This window comes from Lethenteron reissneri, chromosome 4 (genome assembly GCF_015708825.2).
Source record: "Lethenteron reissneri isolate LAM-NWPU_2019-01 chromosome 4, ASM1570882v1, whole genome shotgun sequence".
Lineage (NCBI taxonomy): Eukaryota > Metazoa > Chordata > Hyperoartia > Petromyzontiformes > Petromyzontidae > Lethenteron > Lethenteron reissneri.
The window spans coordinates 5,020,811-5,048,679 of NC_083782.1; the positions used below are offsets into that span (position 1 = coordinate 5,020,811).

The 27,869-nt window shown below is 48.4% G+C and overlaps 1 protein-coding gene across 2 annotated transcripts in view; it reads left to right on the top strand.

Annotated features, from left to right (window-relative positions):
- Nucleotides 1-27,653, top strand: part of LOC133349647 (hippocampus abundant transcript 1 protein-like) — a 31,917-nt gene extending 4,264 nt beyond the window's left edge. Inside the window, exons 2-13 of one of the 2 annotated variants that reach the window (XM_061563262.1) lie at nucleotides 1,047-1,142; nucleotides 2,982-3,044; nucleotides 4,381-4,508; nucleotides 5,652-5,766; nucleotides 6,071-6,289; nucleotides 7,204-7,317; nucleotides 9,107-9,178; nucleotides 11,325-11,437; nucleotides 13,762-13,859; nucleotides 15,990-16,162; nucleotides 17,375-17,639; nucleotides 19,307-27,653. In XM_061563262.1, coding sequence (XP_061419246.1) covers nucleotides 1,047-1,142; nucleotides 2,982-3,044; nucleotides 4,381-4,508; nucleotides 5,652-5,766; nucleotides 6,071-6,289; nucleotides 7,204-7,317; nucleotides 9,107-9,178; nucleotides 11,325-11,437; nucleotides 13,762-13,859; nucleotides 15,990-16,162; nucleotides 17,375-17,599 — 1,416 coding nt within the window. In that variant the 3' untranslated portion in view covers nucleotides 17,600-17,639; nucleotides 19,307-27,653. The remainder of the gene's footprint in view (nucleotides 1-1,046; nucleotides 1,143-2,981; nucleotides 3,045-4,380; nucleotides 4,509-5,651; nucleotides 5,767-6,070; nucleotides 6,290-7,203; nucleotides 7,318-9,106; nucleotides 9,179-11,324; nucleotides 11,438-13,761; nucleotides 13,860-15,989; nucleotides 16,163-17,374; nucleotides 17,640-19,306) is intronic. The other variant, XM_061563270.1, reaches the window with a different exon arrangement.
- Nucleotides 27,654-27,869: the final 216 nt, after the last annotated feature.

The window sequence follows — 27,869 nt, forward strand, 5'->3', positions numbered from 1 at the left end:
AATGGGGAAATGTATGCCTTTGTGTATACGCCTGGCACAGACTCGGCAATGACTTCATTACCAATGAATAGTGAATTGCTTTTGTGGAGTGCAGAAGTGGTGCTGCACTGTTGTATGCCATCCCAATTCAGTATTCGCTGAAAATAAGCACCATGACATGTGCATATGAAACATGGAAGCTGGTGATGAATAGGGAACAGAAACTGAAAAATATGCAGAGAAGGATGGAGAGTGGCATGCTTTGGAAGAGGAACACCAGTATCGAAAATGTAAGAAAGTCAGAGGCTTAGTATAGAGAAGTAAGTGGGCTTGCGCAGGACACGGCGCTGGAAGCATTTGATGGCTGCTGGTGGAGACTGAAGAGGGAGTGGCAGCCAAATAAGGCAACACGCCGAGAAAAGGTTGTCCGTAGAGGTAGAGCAATGAAATCAACTCGCATGCAGAGGAAGCACGTGGTTTATTGGATCATGAGACTACGATGGATGGCAAAGGCTTGGGGAGGCATTCGTCCAGCAGTGAATGGATCATGGCTAGTGAATGTGGGCTATTCAGGATATTACTGTTACTGCATTGTCCTTCCTCCGCACCTTCGATTAGCGCAGTGGGCTACGTATGTTATGAAAGACGTTCAACATACATACAGACATGCATGAATGTTAACAGGAAATTATAATCAGTAATAGAGTTCACATCCCTGCTGTTGACTAAACATGGAATCACAGTAAACACCTCAACACGCAAGTACCCTTAACCAAAAAAACATCTCACCTACCACCACCACCACCACAAATCGTGCGTCGTGGGACCATGAGGGATGACGACGGTTTGTGAACGCTTCGATCTATCCGTGGGTTCATTGTAGCTGATGATGGTAGTGATGAAATGTACGGTATTTTACAAAACAACTGCAAATCTTACGCTGCCAGCGGTGAGCTTTTGCTTGACCGGTGACGGCGGTGGCTGGCCGGTGCCGCTTGTGCCAAGCACAGCGACCACGACGGCATCGTGGTGATGAGTAGCATCGTTGTCCTTCATTTTTTCTGCAGCCTCGTGGAATTGGCCAGCCGAGCGTCTACCACGCAGCCTTCGTCATCTTCCTCGAGTTCTTCGCATGGGGGCTTCTCACTGCACCCACGCTGACCGTACGTGCGCGCAAACACACACATGTGGAATGACAGATCCGCCTATAGCCTTAACAGACTGTTGGGGCATGTGTTATTTGCGAGCAAACTATGAAGGCCGGCACAGCACATGAGGGGGTGTGTGGCCAGCACCACAACAGGCCGCCTTTGTCTCCCCAGTGGCGATGTTTACACATCACACCAGGTATATGTACTCATATGAGGCTGAGTCGACCTAGGAGAGGCCCAGGACTGGTTCAGATAATCGTCACTGGTGTTGACCATGAGCGGCAATCAAATTGGGAATTGACACGCACACAAACGTACGCACACATTGATTTTCAGGCCCGTGGTTTTTTAATTTTTTTTGGCTTTCCTTTATTATAATGGAAATAACGGGGGTTTTGTTAATAAAACGAGACCGCGCCCTTGAAGAATCCCGGCGTTTATTTCGAGGACACACTGTACACATCGACACAAATGTGTCATTCGCTCGCTTTCGCTTCGTCAAAATCAACGGAGCGGAGAAACACATCTGGCCGCGACAGTTCCCAGAAACGTCGCTGCTCCTCCACGACTTATTCGGGCAATGACAAAACACACCCTTCTGCCCCGCTTTCGCCCTCTTGCACTTAATGGCGACATGCTCAATGAGAAAGCGGTTTCCGTGGCTTTCTTTGTGGCTGCCTGTGTGAAACACTTCCTCTTTTTGTTCGCAATCACATTCTAGCAATCGTCATACTCATGCCCTCCATATGGCCCGGTTACACTGCAGGCTTTAGGCTTTATTATCACTTCGTTCTTATATATGTGAAACTTACGACTTTGTCCGCATCTATGAACTATTTTTGTATTTTACCAGGTAAAGCCCACTGAGATCAATAGCTCTTTTTCAGGAGCGACCTGGCCACAAATGATAGCTCAACGAAGTGGCTTGTTGCGTGGAAATGTAATGCAGCCAAAACTCTAAACGTGTGATGTTGCTTCTATATGTGGAGGAGAAACTGTAGGACCCGGAGAAAAATCCACATGACCAGGGGGAGAGAGGATATGCAAACTCCAAATATACAGCAGGCGTTAGGGTCGGGATCGAACCCACCACCAGGCGAGAAAGTTAACATCTAGCCACCACGGCTGCGACACATTTTCACAATTATGGAATCACACGGCAGGATAACAATTTTATAGTCACTTGTGCTGTGAGCAAGTGGTTTGATGGGTGAGAAGAATAGTTATTCTGGGTGGAGATTAAAACCTTGGCACATTGATGATGATAATGGACCGGGTTCATTGCACTCGATGTGGACCATGTAGAGCAGTGTTCGTCACTCATTTTCAGAGGTGGGCCATTTTCACCAATAAGACATCTGTGTGAGGGCCGCCACACCGCCTGCAAGGTGGTGTTGTCACGTGTTGTGTTGTGTCGGGGGCCGCACTAAAGGCCACCAGGGGCCGCCAGTGGACCACGGGCCTTGCAATGAAGAACACTGATGTCGAGACCCAATACAGCTCCATCAAGGCCACTCATAGTTTGGTGTGAGGGCAACACACCTTTCAATTGTCTCTTGTATCAGTAAATCACCGCATGTCTACAGTTGATGCTGGTGCGCAGCGTGTTTGGCATGGGCCCTGATTCAAGGAATTAACGGCGCTCCTTGTGTTCAACTTTCCGGCTCTATTTTTTCCTGGCGTTTGTGTCCCTCCTGCAATTGAACCTCTTGAGCCCCAGGGCTCCGGTGCAGTTGCACTTGCTACACATGCGATAGCTACTACGCTGTATCGACGCCTACTCGGGGTGTCGGTTGGGGGGGGGGGTTTGCGTGCCAAGACCGTGCTGACCTCGCTGTGTGTGGTGTGCAGGTGCTGCACGAGACCTTTCCCCAGCACACGTTCCTCATGAACGGCCTCATACAGGGTGTCAAGGTACGAGCCGCTCATCGTCACCGCTGAATATTCACGCCGCGCCTCTCACGCGGCGCAGCTTTGAGGCCCTCTGCCTCAGTGTAGCCAAAATGAGCACCCCACCGTGGCAGCTGGCCCTGTGCTGTACAAGGTGATCACAGCATAGGCCTTCGAGTGAGCATTCGTCTTCCAGAAGGTGGCGATATTGCCAATTATATCTAGTAATTTTTCAAGTAATTTATTCAATTTGGACCGCGATGCCTGCACGCATTTGCGTACTGTTATTTTTTAAGAACGTCAAAGTGTCTGTAACGTTCACCATGAAACGGATGACGCATGTTTTATCGTTAATACGCACCACAGTATTAACCAGGGTGGCAGCTGGGCTCAAATCGTGGGGCTGTGCAACAGGCCACGTCACCGCATCCGCTGTCCCGTCCAATCCAGCGAGGATCACCTTGGGGCCGGTCCGATTGAGAACCCAGGGTGCTAGACACAGCCCCGTGCGGGTAATCGGTCAAGTTTTTGTCCCACAAATAATTCTGCTAATCGCGATCAAATCTCAAGAATACAGAGGCCAGGTGTGGTAGAATGCTTGAAGTTGCGGATTAAAATATGGCTGAGGGTCCTGTAAGATTTTCAGCGTTGTCTGGTGGTGCTTTGATGCTATAGAGTAATTGAAACTATTTGTATATGTTTCATACAGCTTTAACGACAGTGATGCAATGAGATATACAGTGATCGTGTGATGTGTGTGTGTGCAAGGCGTGTGTTGTCACATGTGAAGAGCGGTCGTGCAGCGGTTAGCGCGCTGCACTAAGAACCCGGCGACCCGAGTTCGATTCCTGGTCACGGCCAACACCGGTGACGATGATCTGAACCCTTTCTGGGCCTCCCCTTGGTGCGCTCAACCCAAAATGAGTACCTGTTGCGATGTGTAAACATAGCCGGTAGGGAGACAAAGGTAGTTGGGCGTGGTGCTGGCCACCCACCACCCCCTCATGTGTTGTACCAACCTTCATAGGTACTCGTGAACAACAGTGTTTAGGCGATCCGGGGGATCTTTGTATTGGTTTTACAAATGAGCTGAAGTGTGGTGTGATGTTCGTGCGTGTAGGTGCACATATTTGTTGATGGGAGTTGTGTAACGATTGATCTGTGTTGTGATCTGTGTTGTGATCTGTGTTGTGACATGAGGTGCCGAGTGTTTGTGTGATGCGTGTGGGTGCTGTCATGTTGACATGGAATGTCTGTTATTTGCGCGTGTTTGTTGACGTGAGTTGTGGAATTATGTCGTGTCACTCGTGTACAAATGTGCGTATGCGTGTTCGTCCCCGTGGTTTTTGCACGCGAGCAGGGCTTGCTGTCGTTTCTCAGCGCGCCTCTCATTGGCGCGCTCTCCGACGTCTGGGGTCGCAAGTCTTTCCTGCTGCTCACTGTCTTCTTCACCTGCGCACCCATCCCGCTCATGAGGATCAGTCCCTGGTGAGGAGGGCTCATGCTTGCCAACACTTCCAGTTGCTAAACGATTGTCTGAGCATATACAAATATCGATTTAAAGCTTTCGTGACTGCAGGGATTCATCTTCTTGGTTCTTTCGGTAAAGTCACCTGAAGACGGCTGCTTGCGTTGTGGCCGAAACGTCATGAGAATTATATTATTATGTTTTATTTTTATTATTTTATTACTTCCCTTCTACGTGACTTTACCGAAAGAACCAAGAAGACATATACAAATAGTCATATTCATGTAAATGCGGCCAAACATATAACCAAATACTCTTTGGTTCTTTCGGTAAAGTCACTTAGGTATAAAATAAAATGAAATACCCACGTGACTTTACCGAAAGAACCAAAGAGAATGGATTCCTGCATTCACGAAAGCTTCAAATCACCATCTAACCAAATATATTGGTACAATTGCCAATGTCCCGATCGCCCAGAATGCACCCCATCTCATCATAGCTCAAAAGCTAAGCAGGATTTTAGCCTGGAAAGTGCTCGGATGGATGACTCCAACGTGTATAACAGATGTCGTGGGCGGTTGCGGGGCTAAATTGTAGGCAGCAGAGAAGTAGTGCAGCACAATCCATTGTGTTGGGTTCTTATGTGCCCGATCCCATCATGTCTCAGTTGATGACCTATAGACTCGCACACAGACCTTGAGACTCGCACAGAAACTCAGAAGCTCACACAGAGATCCATAGACTCTTACGGAGACATGTAACTAACTGCCTGTCTCACTCTAATGTAAATATGTTCACTGTTTCTGCACAGCATCTTCAGATATGGGTGCATGTAGACGCTATGTACACTGTATAGATTGTATTGTGTGTGCGTGTGTCGTTGTGTGTGTGTGCGTGTGTGGTGTGTGTCGTTGTGTGTGTGTGTCGTTGTGTGTGTGTGCGTGTGTGGTGTGTGTGTGTGTCGTTGTGTGTGTGTACGCGTGTGTGTGTATCTGTGTGTGCGTGTGTGCTTGTGTCGTTGTGTGTGTGCGTGTGTCGTTGTGTGTGTGTCTCGTTGTGTGTGTGTGCGTGTGTCGTTGTGTGTGTGTGCGTGCGTGTGTGTGCGTGTGTGTGTGTGCGCGTGTGTGTGTGTGCGTGTGTCGTGTGTGTGTGTGTTCGCACAGGTGGTACTTTGCCATCATCTCCGTGTCGGGGATCTTCTCGGTCACCTTCTCCGTGGTGTTCGCCTACGTGGCCGACGTGACGCCCGAGCACGAGCGCAGCTCCGCATATGGCCTGGTGAGCCGTGCCAATCGCCCCCCCCCCCCCAATATGTGGTGAACTTCTTTCGCACCGTACGTAGCCAAGCGTGCTAATCGGGGGTACGTGGGGGAATCTAAACAACAAACTAAACTAACAAACTAAACACAAAAAAGCACTTGAGTTTTCAATCTATATACACAATATTTGAGACCATCCTAGTGCCTCTCAATTTTTACTTGGCAAGACAAAGAAAAAGTCGATGACTCGACCCGACCCTCCGCTGTAGCAGTGCGTGTGCGTTTGTGCTCGTGCGTTCGTGTGCGCGCGCGTGTTTGAGCAGGTGTCGGCAACGTTCGCGGCCAGCCTGGTGACCAGCCCGGCTATCGGCGCTTACCTGAGCACGGCCTACGGCGACGGGCTGGTGGTGGCGCTGGCTACCGGCGTGGCCCTGCTGGACATCGCCTTCATTCTCGTCGCGGTGCCCGAGTCGCTGCCCGAGAAGATGCGGCCGGCCTCATGGGGGGCACCCATTTCCTGGGAGCAGGCCGACCCCTTCGCTGTGAGTGGACGAATGAATGCGGCCAGGAGATACGGGCAACGTTGGGTAGGGCAGAAGGAGGGGGGGGTGACGTTGGATGTTGAACGCTCACACAAATACGTGCACGTGCTATGTGTTATGAAGAACAGCAACCGCCTGAAACAGTGCCAATTCTGTATATGTTTGTTCTTTTAAGGCAGTGTCGTTGACAATTGTGAGTTTTTTGTTCATGTTAAACAGCACATTTTTTATCATCTTTTTTTTTACACATTGAATACTAGTTAATAGTCTAAATTTGTATCTAACAAAAACATAGTAAAACATCTAGAGATGTGGCTGTATATCACAGATGCGAAAGAAGGGAGAATTGTATTGAAATTAAATTGTCCGAAGAGTTTTGTGTGTGTCTCCGCCACAGTGGGGAGCAGTAGCGCAGCGGTTTGTGCGCTGCACTATGAGCCTAGCGACCCGAGTTCGATTCTTTCTCATGTCCAACATCAGTGACGATTATCTGAGCCAGTCCTAGGACATGCCCTAGGTCATCTCAGCCTCAAATGCGTACCTGGTATGGTGTCTAAACATCACCACCAGGGTGGCAAAGGCATCCTGGCATGGTGCTGGCCTCCCACCCCATTGTGTGCCATGCCGGCCTTCATACGTTCCCTAAAATTATCTTGAGGCTTTCGATTTAAAGCTTTCATGACTGCAGGGATTCATCTTCTTGGTTCTTTCGGTAAAGTCACGTAGAATGGAAATAATAAAATAAAATAAAAACTTAATAAAATAATTCTCACGACGTTTCGGCCACAACGCAAGCAGCCGTCCATTCTACGTGACTTTACCGAAAGAACCAAGCAGATATCTTGAGGCTATACGACGGGGGATCTTTGTGTTGTCCCTGCCATGGCGTTGTGTGTGTGTGTGGCTGTGCACAGTCTCTGCGTAAGGTTGGCCAGGACTCGACAGTGCTGCTCATCTGCATCACGGTGTTCTTGTCCTACCTGCCCGAGGCCGGGCAGTACTCCAGCTTCTTCCTCTACCTGCGCCAGGTGAGAGTGCTAACCACATTTTTATTTCTTTACCAGGTAAGGCCCACTGAGCTATATAGCCTCTTTTTCAGAAGCGACCTGGCCACGCAACGAAGCGGCTTACCGTCGCGTGGAAATTTATAGCAGCAGCCGAATCCTCTACCCACACGTCGATTCTAAATGTGGAGGGAAAATACCGGACGAACCTGGAGAAAAATGCACTCCACCATGGGGAGAACATGCAAAATCCAAAGTATACAGGTATAAGGGTCGGGATTGAACTCACGACCTCCTGCATGCCAGGCGAGGCAGTTAACATCTCGCCACCAAGATGGGGCGAGGGGGCAGGCAGGAGGCCAGACTCGCGTGAGTATACGTTTGTACGGACGTGTTTGTGTGTTTTTTTTCCCTGCATCTGCCAGTCATCTCTACTAACTTATAACAAATGCGTCTGTCCCGTGACCTCCTGCCAGCGAGCCTTCGAGACTTCACGTCGCTTCAAAATGCACCGAGCCTGGCACAAGAGTAGTGACATCACACTCGCAGTGACGAATGATGGCTGTTGTTGTTTGGTGCCTCACCCATTCATCTCGCTCAGTTAATCCATAACACCTGGGTCTCTCCCGTAACCTGCCAGTTGCGTGCCTTCCACACTTCACGTGGCCTTACAAACGTCCACCTAGCCTGCTACATGTGCTATGGTGACGCCACTGTCACTTAGTGGAGAATGGCGGCTGTTGTGTTTTTGCGTGAATGTAATTGTGTATTTATCTGGATGTGCATGTTTGTTAGTTTGGCATAAGAGCTGTGTTCATGACCCTACCACTTAGTGGTGAATGACGTCTGTTGTATCTGGTTGTGTATTTGTGTATATTCTGTGCATGTGTGTGTTTGTAAGAGTCTGTGTATAGGGAGTGGTACAGTGATTAGCAATTTATGTCACTAACTCGTTGACCTCAGGCTGTGGGTGTGTGTGTAACCATCAGCACGGGGGAGACAAAGACGACCACAACACTCGTGTGTCTTGCGGGCTTGAATGAGTTCACGCTAATAGCACTTGTCCCCAGCAGTCAGTTAAAGGCTATATGTGAGATCTTTGTCTTTTGTGTGGTACAATCGTTGTGGTTCCATCACTGCCACTTAGTGGTGAATAGCAGTCACTGGTGGTGCCAGTGAGGTGGGGGGGCTGGCACATGCCCCCCCAATGATCCGATCGAAATCCCTAATTTTGATCGGATCATTGGGGTTTATTAGTAATAAATCGGCATTTTGCGACCCCATCTGCCACTGTGTAGCATATTATTACGTGCCAGGGACTCTATGAGATGATAGGACAATAGTTTGAGTCCATAATTGGCAACAAGTAACGGCAAAGCGGTTATAAGTGACTCACAGAATTGTGCGCAGTTGCGTATGCAGTACACGACTTCCCTGAAAGCATTCACCTTCAGCGAGCGCGATGCCGATCACACAACGCGGTTCGAATTCGACCCTCGATCGATGGCTGCGCCATCGCCGCACACGCGTCGAATAAAAAGCAAGGGACAAGTCCTTACTTACTAACAACTCCTCTATCATTTCTCATTGCTGGAGGGGTTGCCCCCCCCCCCCCCTACCTGAAAATCCAGGGTCCACCATTGATAGCAGTTGTCTTGTATGTTAGGGTCTACATCGGGTGTGTATTTGTGTGCGTGCGTCAATGTGGATGCACCATGCAGGCCTAGAAGGTGCTTGCTTACAACAGCACATGACCCAGCGGTCTACATTGCCTATATGAAGGGGGACCTTTGTCTTTTGTGTGTGCGGTTAGATCATGGGATTTTCAGCTGGCAGTGTTGCTGCGTTCATTGCTGAGCTCGGAGTTTTATCAATTCTGGCACAGGTAAGACATGCATTCAGTCCTCCAACCATGCTCACGTTGCCAACAGCAAATACTTTTCACAGCGATTCACTCAGATCGGCTGCTGTAACGCGACAAATTAACACTCAGAAAATGAGCAAATAATGAAACTGAATTTTGAAAATTGTACTGCAATGAACGAATCGTGAAATTATGTTTGCAGTCGCGAATATAAATCATTCATCTTTTTGGTTCTTTCGGTAAAGTCACGTAGACTTTACTGAAAGAACCAAGAAGATGAATCCCTGCAGTCACGAAAGCTTTAAATCGAAATATAAATTATTCATCACAACATTTTAATTTTACAACACAACATAAAAGTTATTTATGCTAAATACGTAGCTGGGATGGAACGGTGGCACTGTAGTTAGCTCACTGACCTATGAACCCAGAAACTCAAATGTATTTCTTGGCTACGGCTTGCATCAGCGACGAGTAATATCTTAACGAGCCCTCTGTACCGGAATATACAGGGTGGCCCAAAAGTAAAGACATGCCGGTTATGATATTGTAACAAGTCACATAGGGTTATTTAATTTATTTTAACAAATGTTCAAACTGACTTCCATTAACATCAATTCATGATGCATGAATTCCCCTTTGAAATAAATGTAGGAATATTTTTTTTAAGATTGCAGGTATAATCCTTGAACATTCATCAATTATGTTTTGTCTAAATTCATTCGGGGTTTGTGGTCGAGTTTTGTCAAAGTCATCTGAAAATAAAGAAGTACAATAAATATCAATAATGGCAATGGATTACATTTTTACATAAATAATAAACGACTAAAATGCATTAATGCCAGTGTTAAAAAAAATAACCCTGTGTCCTGACTGTTAGGCCATCCTGTACAATTGTGATCTATTATGTTACAAATACATGCATGGGTTGTTTGTCCTATGCTGCCCCATGAGCCATAGGGAATTAGTGATGGCACTGCATTCAAGCTGTATTAGAAGGTATGGGTTAAATTTCGATTTAAAGCTTTCGCGACTGCAGGGATTCATATTTCTTGGATCTCTCGGTAAAGTCACGTAGAAGGGAAATAATTAAAATAAAACAATAATAAAATTCTCACGACGTTTCGGCCACAACACAAGCAGCCGTCCTCAGGTGACTTTACCGAAAGATCCAAGAATAGAAAAATTTATGGGTTTCCACTATAATGGCACAGTTGACCGCAATGTTAATATCATATTCCTCCATCAAGCAGACAGCGAGGAACACACAGCATAGTTGTGTTTCTAAAGGATAATTGCAGTGTACCTTCAATACAGAATACAGAACATGATTTTGACTTACAACTTTTGCGACTGCAAGAATTCATCTTCTATGGTTCTTTCGGTAAAGTCATGTAGATAGTTCCTGATGACGACCTCTTGTGTTGCGATTTAAACGTCGTGATATTTTTACTCACTTTATTTTTTATAATTTTATTGCTGTTATTTTTTTTCCTATCTACGTGACTTTACCGAAATAGCCATAGAATACATAGCATGATTGTGAGAGACGGCCATGGCTCGTGGAATAATCATATCTGATGATGAGTATGATGATGACGAACAACGTAAACACGTCTGTTAATCTAAAAGCACATTGTGAGCTTTTTATTTAAGTTTCGTATTTTTTCAGAATTTTTATCCCGATTGTGCTATTAGTGTTACTTTCAGAACTCTCACAGAACAGTGCTGCCCTGCATGTTAGGGAATGGTCCACAAAAGCGGATAACACAGAGCTACCTCTGAGACCCCTTCAAGTGATGTCTGGTACACATAGCGGGGGGCAGAACCACATGACACATAAAAGTAATGTTTGTCACATGACAACAACACATTTTGCATTCTTAGAGCTGTAAATTGGCTAAAGTAACTGCTGACCCAAATTTAATGCGATGATGACTAGGCTGAGACCATCAATGTAATACATTTGAGAACCCGGTTTAATCACAGGCAGCTGTCTGGATTGGAACCAAGGTTCTCAGCAGTATGACCTCAAAACCCTGACCTCTGGGGGACCCGACTACCGGGTGTGTGTGTGTGTGTGTGTGCATGCAGCAGAACGTTTTTCCTTTATTGCCTGACCTCTAACCCGTTATTGCGTGACCTCTGACCTGTCACGGTGCCGCAGACGCTTGTGCTGAGCGTGCTAATGCGGTCGATCGGGAACAGAAACACCATCCTCCTGGGACTCGGCTTCCAGATGCTGCAGCTCACGTGGTACGGGTTTGGCTCCCAGCCCTGGTGAGTTGCCGTCTTATTTCTCTTTCACTTCACAAACCGAACTGCTCCATGACTGTGCCGAGCCAGCCCAGCGCACCTCAGAAGGCACGCTGTTGTTTTTCCACTGCAGAAGCAGAACCGTGCCACTTACGTCGCGCGTGGTGAACGAGTCGAGACAGATGTAGATGACCCGTGTGCCGACTGATTAATAATTTTTTTAGCTTCTGGTCCTGATTTGGAGATACGGAGGCCAGCGCAGCAAGGTTTGGTTTCGGCTCGGCACAAGTGGCAAGTGGAGATCCGCTAGTACCATGAGGGGCCCCACTCTGGCTCGGCTCTGATGTGGCAATCGAAAAAGGGGGGGGGTGGGGGGTTATCTGTGGTTGGGTGAATGTCTGAGTTGAGATAGTGGGTGGCAGCGTGAACATCTGGTTGACATAATAACAATTCTTTAGGACATGCACGTGTTTAAGATACTGAGTGGCTTGTCAACATAACGCCCTGACGGCCAAACTCTACCGATGATTCCTAACAAGGATGAAATCGGTGATTGTGCAGTTGTGCCTGTATTCTGCTGTCGTATCAAATAATATGGCCACCATTTGAAATCTTGGTGGTCTAATGCACGGCTTAGCACTACACCACGCAGTATACTGGTGTCACTTTACACGCATCATTACAAGTCATGAAGGGAGGACCAATTATGTTGTCACGATATAACATTCTGCGTGTAGGATTTTGATTATTACTCTGGCATGCATTTATCTGTCCGATGAGCGTTTCATCATTTACAGAAAGCGTTAGGACTGGTTTAATTTGTAGCTGGGTTTGTTACAATGTGTTTAATGTGTGGTTTGGTTAGGTATTAGGTGGTTGGGTGAGAGGCTGTGGCAGGTCATTGGTAGTTGGGTGGCAGGACTAAGTATTGATTGGCGGCGTTACTTATTGTGTGAGTGAAGGAGTTGAGTAGTAGGCTGCCAACTGAGTTGCCTACAAATATCTTTTCACCTTAGTTTCACAACTGAAATGTGAGTTTCAATTAAATGATACCTTATCAAAGCCTTCAGTTCCATTCAACCTGTTTGTGGACGTAGGTGTACATAAACACGTGTGTGTGTGTGCGTGGGTGTACTTTGTATTTGCTTGTGGAGAGCGGTAGTGTAGCGGTTAGCGCGCTGCGTTACGAACCTGGCGACCCGGGTTCGATACCCGCTCACGGCCAACACCAGTGACGATTATCTGAACCGGTCATGGGCCTCCCCTAGGTCGACTCAGCCTCAAATTGGTACCTGGTGTGATGTGAGAACATCACCACTAGGGAGAGAAAGGCGACCGGGCGTGGTGTTGGCCACCCACCCCCTCGCGTGTCGTGCCGACCTTCATAGGTGCTCGCTAACAGCACTTGCCCCTACAGTCTGTTACAGGCTATACGGGGGATCTTTTTTTGTGTACTTGCATGCAGATGAGTACATATGTGTATCAACGTTGTTTTATGAGCGACGCACACAATCACAGGCACAGCGCCGGGCAGTTAAAATGCAGCCAATTGTCACAGTGGGCAGCACAGCTGGTGCATCTGCCAATCATCTCAGCCAGGCAACCCATGGCACCTGGGTCGGTCCTATGACCTCCTGCCAACAGCGAGCCTTTGACACTTCACGTGGCCTTAAAGTGTACATAGCCTGGCGCAAGTGCCGTGGTGACGTTGCCAACACTTACGGGCGAATGGCGGTTGTTGTTGTGGCTGTGGGGTGTACTTGTGCATGCGTACAAGCGTATTACCGGCTGATGCCACAGGGAATGCATTATTTAACATTGATTTATGTGTTGTGCAATATGCTAGATTTTTCATGTGACACGGTTGTGTTTGCCATGATTATTCTTTTGTTTCGTTGTTGTTATTTTCTTTGTTGGTTATGCTTTTACCATGTCACTCCTATAAATGAGCCTCCTCGTTCTCACCTCGTTAAACAAATGAACTTGACTTGAACTTGCATGTACGTGTTTGCATTTGTTTCTATATATATACACACGTGTGAGTGTGTGTGTGCGCGCAAGCGGCGAAATGTAGCGGGGAGCGGTAACGTAGTGGTTAGTGCGCTGCACTACGAACCTGGCGACCCGAGTTCAATTTGCGCTCACGGCCAACACCAGTGACCATTCCTTGGCCCTCCTCTCGGTCAACTCAGCCTCAAACGAGTACCTGGTGCGGTGTGTAAACATCGCTGCTCGGGAGACAAAGACGGCCGGCCGGGTGTGGGCTGCTGGACAACCCATCCCCGCTCGCTATCGGCACTTGCCCCAACGGTCTGTTCAGGCTATGTGGGGGGTCTTTGTCTTTGCAGGATGATGTGGGCGTCGGGCGCCGTGGCCGCCATGTCCAGCATCACATTCCCCGCCGTGTCGGCGCTCGTGTCACGGAACGCCGACGCTGATCAGCAGGGTAACAATCGCCCCGGCACTCGCTCCGGCAGTCGCCCCAGCGCTGTCAAAGCGGTGTTTGTCACATGGCAATCAACATATTTAGTGCTCGGTTCATCATCATCATGATTCATGGGCCGATAGCCCATTGGTGTCCACCACACATTTCGTCATTTGTTTTCACTTTTCTTTGTCTTGTGCCAATATTCAGTTTTCAGTTTCATTTATTTGGTGTAGCCCTGTGAGCCATTCGGCTCTTGAATCGGGTGCTTGCACACAGCATTGGTGTACGGTGCTTGTTCTGCAATATTTTGCTGATTTTTCTTGGATTTTCTGTTTGCACTTAGTAACTTAAAGATGTTTTCTTGTTTTAGTTTTTTGCTTGTTGCGGTTGCACCCAATTCAAGAGCCGAATGGCTCACAGGGCTATACCAAATAAATTAACTTGAACCGCAACAAACAAAAAACAAAAACATGAACAAGAAAACATCTTAAAGTGACTATGTGACTAAGTGCAAACAGAAAATCCAAAAAAAAGCAAAATATTGCAGAAAAAAATCACCGTACACCAACGCTGTGTGCTTTGAAAGAGTATTTGCCATCTGAGCCACTTGACCAACCCTGATGAACCAATGACGTTGGTTGAGTTATCTGGCCGGTGTGCCACGCTTCTCTCTCTGTCTCTCTGCTGGACTCCCTGGCTCCCTCGCTCACCTTGTGCCATACCATCTCCTGTCCCATCCCACCTCTTCCTGTCTCATCCCATCATTTCCCATTCCACCCCATCCCATCTCCTTATCCCATCCCATCTCCTTATCCCATCCCATCTCCTTATCCCATCCCATCCCATCTCCTTATCCCATCCCATCTCCTTATCCCATCCCATCTCCTTATCCCATCCCATCTCCTTATCCCATCCCATCTCCTTATCCCATCCCATCTCCTTATCCCATCCCATCTCCTTCTCCCATCCCATCCCATCTCCTCATCCCATCCCATCCCATCTCCTTATCCCATCCCATCTCCTTATCCCATCCCATCTCCTTATCCCATCCCATCTCCTTATCCCATCCCATCTCCTTATCCCATCCCATCTCCTTATCCCATCCCATCCCATCTCCTTATCCCATCCCATCTCCTTATCCCCATCTCCTTATCCCATCCCATCTCCTTATCCCATCCCATCTCCTTATCCCATCCCATCTCCTTATCCCATCCATCTCCTTATCCCATCCCATCCCATCTCCTTATCCCATCCCATCTCCTTATCCCATCCCATCTCCTTATCCCATCCCATCTCCTTATCCCATCCCATCTCCTTATCCCATCCCATCATCCTTATCCCATCCCATCTCCTTATCCCATCCCATCTCCTTATCCCATCCCATCTCCTTATCCCATCCCATCTCCTTATCCCATCCCATCTCCTTATCCCATCCCATCTCCTTATCCCATCCCATCTCCTTATCCTCCATCCTTCCATCCCATCTCCTTATCCCATCCCATCCCATCTCCTTATCCCATCCCATCTCCTTATCCATCCCATCTCCTGCTGTCCCATTACTGACATGTTATTGCATTCCATCTCTCTCATCCTGTCCTATACTTCCCATCTCATCCTGTTTCTTCTCATTGCTCTCTTCCCGTTCCATCTTATCCCTGCTGTTTCATCCTATCCCTCCTGTCCCATTGCGTTCGATCCTTCACATCACATTCCATCCCCCCTTCTCCATCTCTTCCCTTCCTTCCTTTTACATCCCCTCTACTTTCTTCCCCCTGTCTCAACCCTGTCTCCCCCCTCTCCCTCCTGCCTCCCCCTGCCTCCCTCCTGTCTCCCTTCTGTCTCCTCCCATCTCTCCCGTGTCTCCCCCATGTCTCCCCCCCTGTCTCCCCCCCTGTCTCACCCATCTTTCCTCTCTCCCGTCTCTCCCCCCCTGTCTCACCCCCTGTCTCACCCTCTGTCTCACCCGTCTTTCCTCTCTCCCTTGTCTCCCCACTGTTTCCCTCCTGTCTCCCTCCTGTCTCCTCTGTGTCACCCCTGTCTCCCTCCTATATCACCAGTGCGTCTCACCCGCCCGTCTCCCCCGTCTCACACGTGTGTCTCACCTGCGTGTCTCCCCCGTGCGCCGGCCCTCTTGTGGCGGCTCCCCAGGCGTGGTGCAGGGCATGGTGACGGGGATCCGGGGGCTGTGCAACGGCCTGGGCCCCGCACTCTACGGCTTCATCTTCTACCTCTTCCACGTGGAGCTGGACGAGCTGCCGGCCATGGGCGACGGCGCTGCCCCCCAGGGCGAGCCTCGCACGCCGCACCGGCCCTCCACGCAGGTGACGGGGGTGGCGGTGACGGTGGTAGTTTGGGGTTATACATTTTTTTTTTCTACCAGGTAAGGCGCACTGAGCTATGTATAGGAAATGATCGCTCAACAAAGTGGCTTATCATTTAGCAATTTATTGCAGCCAAATACGGAATGCACGTTGATTCAAAATGTGGAGGGAAAAACCAGAGGACCTGGAGAAAAATCCACGCGACCACGAGAAGAGAGAGAGAGACGCAAACTCTAAATATACAACAGGCGTCGGGGTTGGGATCGAACCCACGACCTCCTGTACACCGTGCCAGGTAGTTAACATCTCGCCATGGCGGCACCCCAAACATATTTCTGTTGAACTTCTTTCGCTTCGTACATAGCCACCCGTGCTAATCAGAGGCACCGGTGAAGAACAAACTAAACACAAAAAGCAGTTATAAGCAAATTAGTTTCCATTCTAAATTATTTAAAAGTGCACCATTCCAGTGGCTTCCTAAGATCGGAAGGAAGAGCATTCCAGACGGCCGCAGAAGTACATCTGAAAGCACCCCGATGCGGTGACCATCCTTGTTCGATGGCCACCTCAGAGCCGCTGCGAGGATGACCGGAGTTCACGTGATGGTTTATGCTCTTATAAGAGATCGGCAAGGGTGAGAATGCCATGTATGATTTCAACCCTGGATTACAATACTATTACAACACTATTACTTTACCCACTGCTGCCCTTACTCCTTCCCCCCCCCACTCCCCACTGTGATCAGAATCGGACGGCGAGGGTTAAACTACCAGGGGTGGTGAGGGCTAAATAATATCTAGTATTCTGACCCTGTAGTCCAGTACTGGCCAACTGCCATCTCCTGAGCCGCAAGAATAATGAACGTCTCCCGTGCTGTGTCGATAACTGTCAATATACACACACTTGGCAATTTGCAGAACTCACGGGTAGTTTTTTTGGCTCTTGGTTCTTGATACAATCCTATCGACACCTGCTGTATATGATACTTTTAACCTTGAATGGTACCCCTGACCTGTGACCCCCACCCCCGCTGCAGACTCTTCTGCCGAGAGAGTGCCGTTGCTCCACCGCACTTGAGAAACCCCGGTTTCACCACGGGGCGGCTGCCTGCGTTTGAACTCAGGATCTGGGCGGCGCCGGCTGGTGGCTCCGAGCTGCCGGTCACCTCGTCGTCGTTGACTCTTGACACCCCCACCCCGCTCCCCCTCGCAGCAGACCATCATCCCGGGGCCACCGTTCCTGTTCGGCGCCTTCCTGGTGCTGCTGGCGCTGCTCGTGGCGCTGTTCATCCCCGAGCACACGGGCCTGGCGCCCGCGTACAGGAGGCACGCGGGAGGTCACGCGGGGGGTCACGCGGGGGGTCACGCTGGAGGCCACGCGCACTCGCCGCCCGTGACGGAGGGCGAGGAGCCGCTGCTGCAGGACAGCCCCGTGTGAGCCGAGAGGGGGAGATGCGCGCGTGCGCACGCGTCCACACGTACGTACAAAGACAAAGATTCCCCCCCCATGTGGCTTGAACAGACTGTTGGGGCGAGTGCTGTTAGCGAGTAGCATCTATGAAAGACGGAATGCAGCGCGCGAGGGGGTGTGTGGCCAACGCCACGCCCCGGCCAACGCCACGCCCCGGCCGCCTTTGTCTCCCCAGTGGCGATGTTTACACACCACACTAGGTACTCATTTGAGGCCGAGTCTACCTAGGGGAGACCCAGGGCCGGTTCAGATAATCGTCACTGGCATTGGCCGTGATCGGGAATCGAACTCGGGTCGCCGGGTTTTTTAGTGCAGCGTAGCACTAACCACTACACTACTCGTACGCACGTACACGTACGTGTGCAGCCCGTTTGTAAATCCACTGCTGGGTGAGGGCTTCCCCCTTCTTTCCTGCAAAGTCTCTTGAGATGCGAGTACATGTGACGCTGTATGGGTTGAAGCAAGGCCCTAATTATAATATATATTGGGGGACACACATCCCCCCCCAATATTCAAATATGCTCAAAATGTCCCCCCCAATATATTGCTATAAAAAAATATAAAAACAACAATTTGCTAAACCTTGGCCACAATATCTGGACTTGTCCTCATATAAATCAATGCATAGATTTATCTTTATATGATTGTGGTTATGGTTGTACTTTATGAATCCCTAATCTCTGCCATTACATACAATGAAACAAGAAAAGGTAAAAAAGAAACAACAGCAATGTAATACAATGCACTCTTAGACGTTATTGTAAAAAATGAATAAAAAGTCCATCCTATGCGTTATGGAACTTTTTAAATATTTTAGGCAGGAAATGAGTGTTCAAATTTAAATCTTTTTCTGGGTTGGGACCCCCAGACACCCTGGAAGATTTGGTCCCCCCCAATGTTGACTCCATGGCTACGGCCTTGGATTCAAGGTTGTTGTTTCGAGACGCGATTGCTTTATAGTCACCGTAAAACATGAGCAGTTGGTCATCGTGTGACCTCTTATCTATTGCAGCTGTGACAACAGTGCTGTTTGTTGCAGGCTGCTTGACACAGTCAGAATCTGAATATTTATACCAGAGGAATCCGATGAGCTATAAATCTATTCTTCACAGATGCCCAGTAGGGGCACGGGGTCACAATGTTACAACAACAAACTATACACTTTGGACCTTTGGGCCTGTGCTCAGAAACTGCGTTTAAAATAATCCAACACACGTTCTCTCGTGTGCTCAAGGGTAGAACGCCACCCACCGAACCGTCATCCAAATTGCGTCGTCTATTTTTTCGAGCGGACAGAGGGCAGCACAAGATCCTGGTTAACACGGGGACTAGGAAGCGACCTCTAATTTAAACATCCATGTTTGTATTCGTGTCACGGAGGCGACGGCAGAAAATCTAGCAGAAATCTCCAGAAAATATGCATATTCAAGCCTCGGGGAAGCTCTCGAATGCTCTTTAAATGTACACAAGCCAAATCATCTGTCAATAAATTAATATGGTGAGGTACTTAAATCAACAACCGTATTAAATAAGCACAAATAAAAAAGCCCGCATTATCATGGGTAGGGAACGTCTCATCTATAATGCCGTTGAACGCTTCAGTGGATTATCAAACCCGCGGGGGGGAAGGGCCGAACAATAATTTAATCGACCTGAATTTGTGCCTTCTTTCAGGAGAGGCGTCACTGTGCCGACACGTCCCGCCGTGCCCCAGCCGGCAGGTGTCTTATAAACAAAAACAAAGACAACGGGCGAACAAAATAACAACAAAAATCTACTCGTGTTTTTTTTTGTGTGTTTGGGGAAGAAGGAAAAAAACAAAACAACAAAAAAAGAGAAGAAAAAAAAACTTGACGTGAGGAGGAGGCTGCCGTACGTCGTCGTCGTCGTCGTTGTCGTCGTGAGCGTCACCGAATTGAACTGCGGAGAAATCGCCGTCTTGTTCGTGGCGCGGTGGAAATTCATCGATGGGAGGCGGGGTGGGGAGACGTCCCAGGAGATGGAACGACGGGTCGGCGATCCCGCCCACCCGCCCGCCGAGGGTCCCGTGTTTCATTGGGGGCGCCAAGCAATGAAGGCCGACAACGCGTTTTGAGAGGGTAAAAAAAAAGAAAAAGGCAGCTGTGTTGTTTTATAAGCTGTACATTTGTACGAAGTGTAAATGTTTGCTTGTGTGTGTGTGTGTGTGCGTTATCGCTGTCCGGTCTCCTGAGCCGCCCCACCTCTCGGTTGCGAAGAAGTCTGTGGGACGTTTGTTGTTTTAGTTCTCACTGTCACGTGAGTTTTATCGTCAGACTTAACCGGCTCGGGGGACGTTACAGAATTAGCCCCCCTGCTCCCACTGCTGCTGGGTAACAAAGGTAGTTTCACTGTACACCTGACTTTCGGTTTAAAATCTCCTGATGTGTTATTATTGTTGTTGTTGGCGTCTGGTCATGGCAGGCGGTCCGCACCCCCGATTAGAAAGAAGTTCAACATACGCCCACAGTTAAAGTTTGGTGCTCAGAGCTGGCGTAAGCTGAACCGAGCCAAAACCAAATTCAACGTTGGGAGTTTCTTTTAAGCGCAGCGATTGCTGCACAGAATCAAGGGAATTAATTCGCTCGCAGCTCGCTCACCGAGTGGCCCGGTTTCACTGTGACTGGAAACCCGGATTCGAACCTAGGCTCTCATTTGTCGTTGGCTTCGTGCTCTGACGTGGCCATTGAGACCCTCTTGAGCCACGTGGCAAGCCACCTCTGCTTCACCTGCATACCTACCTCAAAGCCCCCGGACATGCATTTTTTTTGTCCTCTATAAACTCCACCACCTGCAGCAAAGGATTATCACCCTCGAGCAAAATAAGTGAAAGACCGGTATGTTTGTTTGCTTAATAAGGTTGCTGTTGTCACACTGCGACCTTTATTTTATTACCCCTCGAGCAAAATGGGTGGTTCGAGTTGCATTCAAGTTGGGAATGGTAGCGTCTCTCTAGGGGGTCTTGGGGTGGGGGGACATGTGCCCCCCCTAATTTACAGCGATGCCCCCCCCCGTGTCCACTTTGAGAGGTTGATCCTCTGGGTGGCTGAGCAGTCGCTCAAGCATTCATTACGGCCGATGCCTACGATGACACTGCACGACCGCATCGCTTCTTTCCTGCTGCCAGATCTCAGTCGACACTCCGTACCTTGGGGGGGGTACGGGCTGCTCCAATATTAGTCGCTTGCTCTCCCCCTCCCCCCCCCCCCCGCTTTCTCCGATTGTGTCCCAATGTTTGGTTAAGCGTCTCGCAACACAGGTGCACGATCACAGATGGGCTTCAGATTTTAAACGTCGTGGAGTTTTAAGGTCAGTTTAGGACCGTCATGTGGATTTTCGGATCGTTCGCCGTTGCGCACGAGTTTCACAACATCTCCGTGCCGACAGTCGTGACGGCGCCCAATGCCACGCGACGTCGCATTCAGCGGGAGTTGTACGGGATGCAAGGTCGTTACCCATGGCGGCACGATTCCGATCAGTCCGAAACTAAACAAAAGATTTGCGCCGTCTCGAAAGTCGGATCGATGATTCCAACTTTCGTTTTTGTGGGTCTTGCAGTGCTGGGACTGCATGCAGCTCGCGAGAGAAAAGAAGGCACAGAGCAATGATGAAGATCCAGCTTCTGTTTCTTCATTTTAGGGTTGGACACCTCGTTTGGCCATGAGTTGATAAAGCCACGATGTTGCTGATGAGACTCGGTAAAGTAGAAACCTTGTTGAAGTTGCCTTGCGTTCTAAAGGAATGCTTCCTTAGAACGCTGATCAGATATGGGTGATGGGATAAATATGAAATTTAAACAACAACAAAAAACAACTCTTTACGTTGTTCTGTAGGTGTTTGCGCTTGTGCTGTATTCACCCCGTGATGTGTTTTCGAGGTTGTGCTGCTCGGCATGATGTCCAACTTTTCACTGGGAGCGTCCCAGGAATGTAATTGAAGAAGTAGCTGTCTCAGCACTCGGGAGTGAAACGTCGGACGTCACACCGAACGACGCACAATACAAATCCGAAAACATGTCCGAGAGCCACGCTCCTTGCATTCATATCACTATAATCACTTGAGGATCACCAACAGAGGGATTTTAATTAGTTTTTTTGTCTAAACGGTGCAGGCAAGCAAGGGGTGTGAGCTTCCGCAAACTTTTCGGCAGAGTATTTGGATTCCGAACAGGCTTGGCTGCCGTCTTGTGAGCACTCCGAGCCTCTACAAAGCTCGGAATTGTAAACAAATAAGATTATTTATTTATACTGGAGGAATCTGATGAGCTATAAAGCTCTTTTTCGCACATGTCGGGGGCGGGTAAGAACGTTACAACGACAAACAATACAAAAACATAGTAGTAGTGCAAAGTACAATAAAGGTAAACAAATCATCCAAGCACATACAAGTAAACCATCCCCCCATCCTACCAGGCAAAGCCCACTGAGGTATTTCATAAGCGACCTGGCCACAAATGATAGCTCAACAAAATGGCTTCTGATGTGGACATTTATAGCAGCAAAATAATCTTAAGTAGTCTATGTGATGTTAATTCTAAATGTGGAAGGAAAAACCGGAGAACCCAGAATCCACGCGACTATGTGCAGAGAGAGAGAGAAGACGCAAACTCCATATATACAACAGGCTTCAGGGTCGGGATCAAACCCACATCCAGCTGCATACCCGGCGAGGTAGTTAACATCTCTGCCACCGCGGCGCCCCAAGTGGTGTACATTCACGACTTAGCTGGACCACGCAAACTCCAAATATAAATGTTGTTCCCTTCAGTGTGGACCCACGCGGAGAAGCAGGCAGCGCCCATTTCTGCCGAGGTTATTTTTTTTTTCGAGACCCCAATATCAATATATTGGGCACTATCGGTTTATGACTTCTGCAACTAGACTGTGCTGCCTTTGTGGTGATAATTCTTTTTACAACGTGGGACCGGTCTGCTGACGGGAGTCGGCAGTCCTGCGCCAGTGACGTAAATTTCACATTCCTATGATGGGGGCCAAGTTCAAAGGGAGGTGGCACAAGCGCTCTTGGCTTCTCGCAAAGTGGTCCTAATCGTATTGGCCCCAGAGGGATGATGATGATGATGACAATTACGATTATACTGTGTGAGTCGACCAACAAACTGGGATTTGAACTCTTGTGGTTGCAGTTGTGAGTCGAGTGCTTTCACAACTTCACCCGTATGCCTGCAGTCAAATATATTATGGGGGGGGGGATTAATACATCATGAATTTGGCAAGCATGTGACATGGTGAACCGTAAAGCAGTCAGACCTGTTTCAAATATGCACCCCGACTCGTTTAGCCTCCCGTCATCGTACCCCAACCCCCCCACATGTTTGATTCAGTTAATACAGTTCGTTGTTGGTGCTACAAAAGGCAAGGCAGAAAGAAATTATATATATTGGATGTTAGGTTGTTTTCAATAGCGGAGCCAATATTTTCAGGTAGAGGGGGCAACCCCTCCAGCAATGAGAAATGATAGAGGAGTTGTTAGTAAGTAAGGACTTGTTAGTAAGTAAGGAGTTGTTATTAAGTAAGGAATTTTCCCTTGTTTTTTATTCGACGCGTGTGCGGCGATGGCGCAGCCATCGATGGAGGGTCGAATTCGAACCGCGTTGTGTGATCGGCATCGCGCTCGCTGAAGGTGAATGCCTTCAGGGAAGTCGTGGACTGTATTCGCAACTGCGCAAAATTCTGAGTCACTTATCACTGCTTTGCCGTTACTTATTGCCAATTCTGGACGCAGACTATTGTCTTATCATCTCATAGAGTCCCTGGCACGTAATAATATGCTACACAGTGGCAGTGGGGGTCGCAAAATGCCAATTTATTCCTAATAAACCCCAATGATCCGATCGAAATTCGGGATTTCGATCGGATCATTGGGGGGGCACGTGCCACCCCACCTCACTGGCTCTGCCAGTGTTGAGAACGAAATTCGATATTGATGTGTCAGCCCACGCCTTTTATCGTTCGCACCAACCCCACCCACTAAAGATGTTTGACGAATATTTTTGTTGTCGTTTAATGGACCCCCATCAGTCCGGATCGTAACATCTCCACGGGGAGGGGGGAGAAAAAACCTGCAGCTGTTTGTCTCTCAGAGCGAACCGTGAGATGCTTTCTGCCAATAAGAACGGGGGGGGTGCCCTGTGATGTGCACAAGCGCGTGGTGCGCGCATAAGCCGGGTTCGCTTTTACGCGTGGCGCGCGAATCTGTGAGCGTTGTAGAATGCGGTGCGGGTTTCCCTTCGTGCGGTAGTAGATGCGTTCCAAACAAAGAGGGAGAGGGGGGCGCACAAAGCTTGAGTCGCATAAAACGAACCCAGTCGCCCAACCCACAATGCACCACACGCATGTAAAGCGCACAGTACACACACGGTGTTGTGCCACGTCCAACCGCATAGCCGCATTTCGAGTGAATCAAACGGCATGTCGATTATTTGGGCTGGAAATAGGTTAGCAGAATTTTAGCAAAATCGTACAAACCAAACCCGCACAAAGCAAGGGAAACCTGTATTTTAATGGGCGTCTACCCAACTCGCAGGTTTTGGCTGGCCACCGGTGAATGCCATATATTTAATCGCACTTAGCAGGATTGCATTTGATGAGAGAATTACACGGGGCAGCTTGCAAAACTGGTTTGAGCCACTCCGGAGTGAGAAATCCTAGCCACACCAATGCATTTTGGTGCAGATATCATCACAGTATGCACAGGGGGCCGGAGCAATGGATGTTATTTTGGGAAGTCGGCATCACGTGATTGTAAAGTGGTTATTTCCGCGAAGAAATGAAATTGCGTCGGGTGCTACTTAATCATGTTTGATAAATCGTTTTTTTCTGTTGCCATTAGAATGTTGATTGGGTCTCGAGACTGGTCTCTGACAGAGTATCCAAAATATAGACCTTACTGGTGTCTAGTGGGGTTTCTAGATTAAACACTGGTCTCTGATGGGTTTTCTAGATAATAGTCGGAGTATCTGTACAAAACAAAACTGACACTGATCTTGAATGGGTTCTCTGGGCTTTAGACTGGTCAATGGTTGGATTTGTAGACAACAGACCGACAGACTGGTTTCAGATGGAGTACCCAGACAAGAGATGGGGCTGGCTTATGTTCTGGATAATAGACTGACAGTTAAAGTGGAATGAAATGGTCCATAGGACCGATCTCCAAGTTGTCCTTCGGCGTGATATAGAATATATTTGTTTTCATATCTCTGCATGTGTGTGTGTGTGTATATGTGGGGAGCGGTAGTGTAGCGGTTAGCGCTACGCTGCGCTACGAACCCGGGCCACCCGGATTCGATTCCCACTCGCGGCCAACACCGGTGATTATTTGAACTGGTCCTGGGCCTCCCCTAGGTCGACTCGGCCTCAAATGAGTACCTGGTGCAGTGTGTAAAACATCGCCACTAGAGAGACAAAGGCGGCCGGGCGTGGTGTTGGCCATCCACCCCCTCGTATACCGTACCGGCCTTCATAGGTGCTCGCTAACAGCACTTGCCCCAACAGTCTGGTATGGCTATACGGGCTTTTTTGTTGTTTTTTTATATGTAGGGTGAGTGCTTTTGCGCACATGCGCACGTTTTGCCTCTGAGCGTGTCCCTTCCACTTCATTTCACAACATCAGTTGGGAGTTTTTGTTCTCCCGGGACTGGTGGTTATATACTTGTGGGGAGGAGGAGGAGGAGGTTGTTTTTTTCCTTTTGCACAACGTTGCAGTGTTTACACGCGTGCGTACGGGCGTTACATTCCGTGTTTGGAAGGCCTCCGCGTGGACGATCGCTCTGTTCGACGTTTCGTTGCATTCCATGACACTGGACCACAGTTTCGAATTCCTTTTAAACCGATGCCCAATTGCGCAGGTGTTTGGCTCAAGCTCCCTCAATCTTGGCCAGTCTTGGACTTTCATCTCCACTTCACTCTTGAGGAGGGGGAGGGAGGGGGCTCCCCCGGTGGCTCCATCCTTCTATCAATCGCCAAGCAGCATTTTACTGTTTGTGCCTCATGGCATCTTTACCAACATCCTTCCTTCAAGAACTGTCTTCATCCACCTCCCGCCTCTTGGGAATGTGCTCGATCCACACGTTTTGCCTTTTCTGAATTGCTCCGATTAGTCTTTTTATCTTCTTGAACGCTCCTCATGAACCTTGCTCTTAATTATTATCACAGTCGATGGCGCTTTGTTTTGGTTAATGTCATGCACCTAATTATATTTTAAAATTACGTTTTATTCCGGTGGGGGGGTTCTGTTTTTGTCCTGGGAAGCGAACACACGTCACACGCGCAATATAAAGTGTATATTGTTAGGATTCACAATAGACAGCAAAAGGTTGGCATCAAGGTCAGGGTAGATATGAAGAAGAAGAAAATGCGTACGTGCAAATACCAACTCCTGTACCAGTCACCATTTAAAACAGAATGTTCCGTGTCAATGGCATTCGTTGGATTATTGGATGTACGGAGGCACTTTTTCTTACACCAAAACAATTGTTTTCGGACAATTTATTTTGGCAGTATGATAAATATGAGACGAGAATGGCTTACGTGAACACAAATAAAATCATCACCACATTCGCCGCGCAAACTAATAACGGCAAACGTTATACGGTAATTGGCTTCAGGGGGGAAGTCTTCACCCGGCAGTCAATTGATCATGGCTGATGATGAATAGGGTAGTTTTTTTCCCCCAAGTGAGAACTCAAGGGACCAGCATGCGTCTTTTTTGCAAGAGTAACCTTGGGGCATCACTTTGCCAGTCAGCGGCAATGATCGCTACGCCGTACAATCCCAATGGAAGCCCCACTCTTGTCGATGACGTTAGCGCGGAGCATTAAGATTATTCCGCGCACAGTCATAATCGGGGCTGCCGCTCGATTCGAACCGCGGGCTTCTGCCACAAGCGGCGAACGAGCTGCCGCTGGGCGAGGGATGAGGTGTTGATGATGAATACCGTGAATTTAAACACAGAACAAAAAACGAATTGCTTGTCTGTCACTGTCAACGCAGTCCCTTTTCGCGCTTGTATGGAGTTGACCTTGAAATCCATTTACGAGAAATGGTAATCTCGTGTCGCCGGTTATCCTGGGAGGAAAAGAAAACGAGTGTACTGTACACGTGCGTTTCGATGACGTAAGTTGTGCAAATTGTAAACAAGTCGATCGGCAGGTTGAGTGCGTTGGGGTAAAGTGTGGGAACTCGCAGCTCTTCCAAGACGTCTGGCCCTGCGTGGAGAAAGTCTGATGCGGTGGGGCGCTCTGTCGAGCTCCTAGTGGAGGCCCCATCCGCCAGCAGTGGCGTGAGCAAGCGATTGCAGGGCTGCGCCTTGACCATATTTTACCACCTTTTCACACGTGGACGGGAATCGTACACTTTTTAACCAGGCAGGTGCCCATCTGCTGTTTCACGATCTCTATTGAAAGAGAGACCATCCAGCCTAGGCAGTTGTTCACTTACAACATTCATCCAACTGAAACGCCTGTCGTTAAAACTTTCGGGATGTGGGGTTGTAGAATGGTGGGGGAATGCACACTCGCGTCTCCATCACCGTCGGTAACATTTTATTACCTACGTGGATGCGCGATCTGGAAATGTCAACAAGTTGTGAATCCGCGGCCGCTGATTGCGTGAAAGCAAAACACCTAAAGTGAAATTTTTTTTAGATAAACCACGAGAATCTCACCCGAGTTGGTTATTGCGGCTTGCTGTGCGGCGGTCTGCTACATGTCAGTGACGAGTGACTGCTGATGTTACTGACAACGATTAGTCCCGTGCCACTGTTGACAGGAAACGCTCTTTTAAGATTATAGGTCACCTGTAAATTACTTGATGTCGTGCGAGTAGGAAAGAGGACGCGTTTCGTCTCGCCTCGGGATTGTACAGGAAACAATATTACGGTACCACTGTGTATAGTGTAAAAGTAATTTATCAAAAACAGATTATTGAAAAAAAATTGCTGTATTTGTGTGTGGCTAATAAAGGCGAACCCTGTATATTTTGTGAAACGTTAATTGGTTTGATTGTCTTTTCACCACCTTTATAAAGAGGCGGATAATCCCTGTGTGCGGTAAAGATTTACCATTTTGTAGTCCACACTTTCATCAACTCTGTATTGACGTGAACCTTATGCTCGTAATCGCATCTTCAGCTCAGTAAATGTTGGACTTTTGTTTGTTCCTAAAATTCGTCTACATTTAGGAGCAGGCAAGGACCTTCGGATG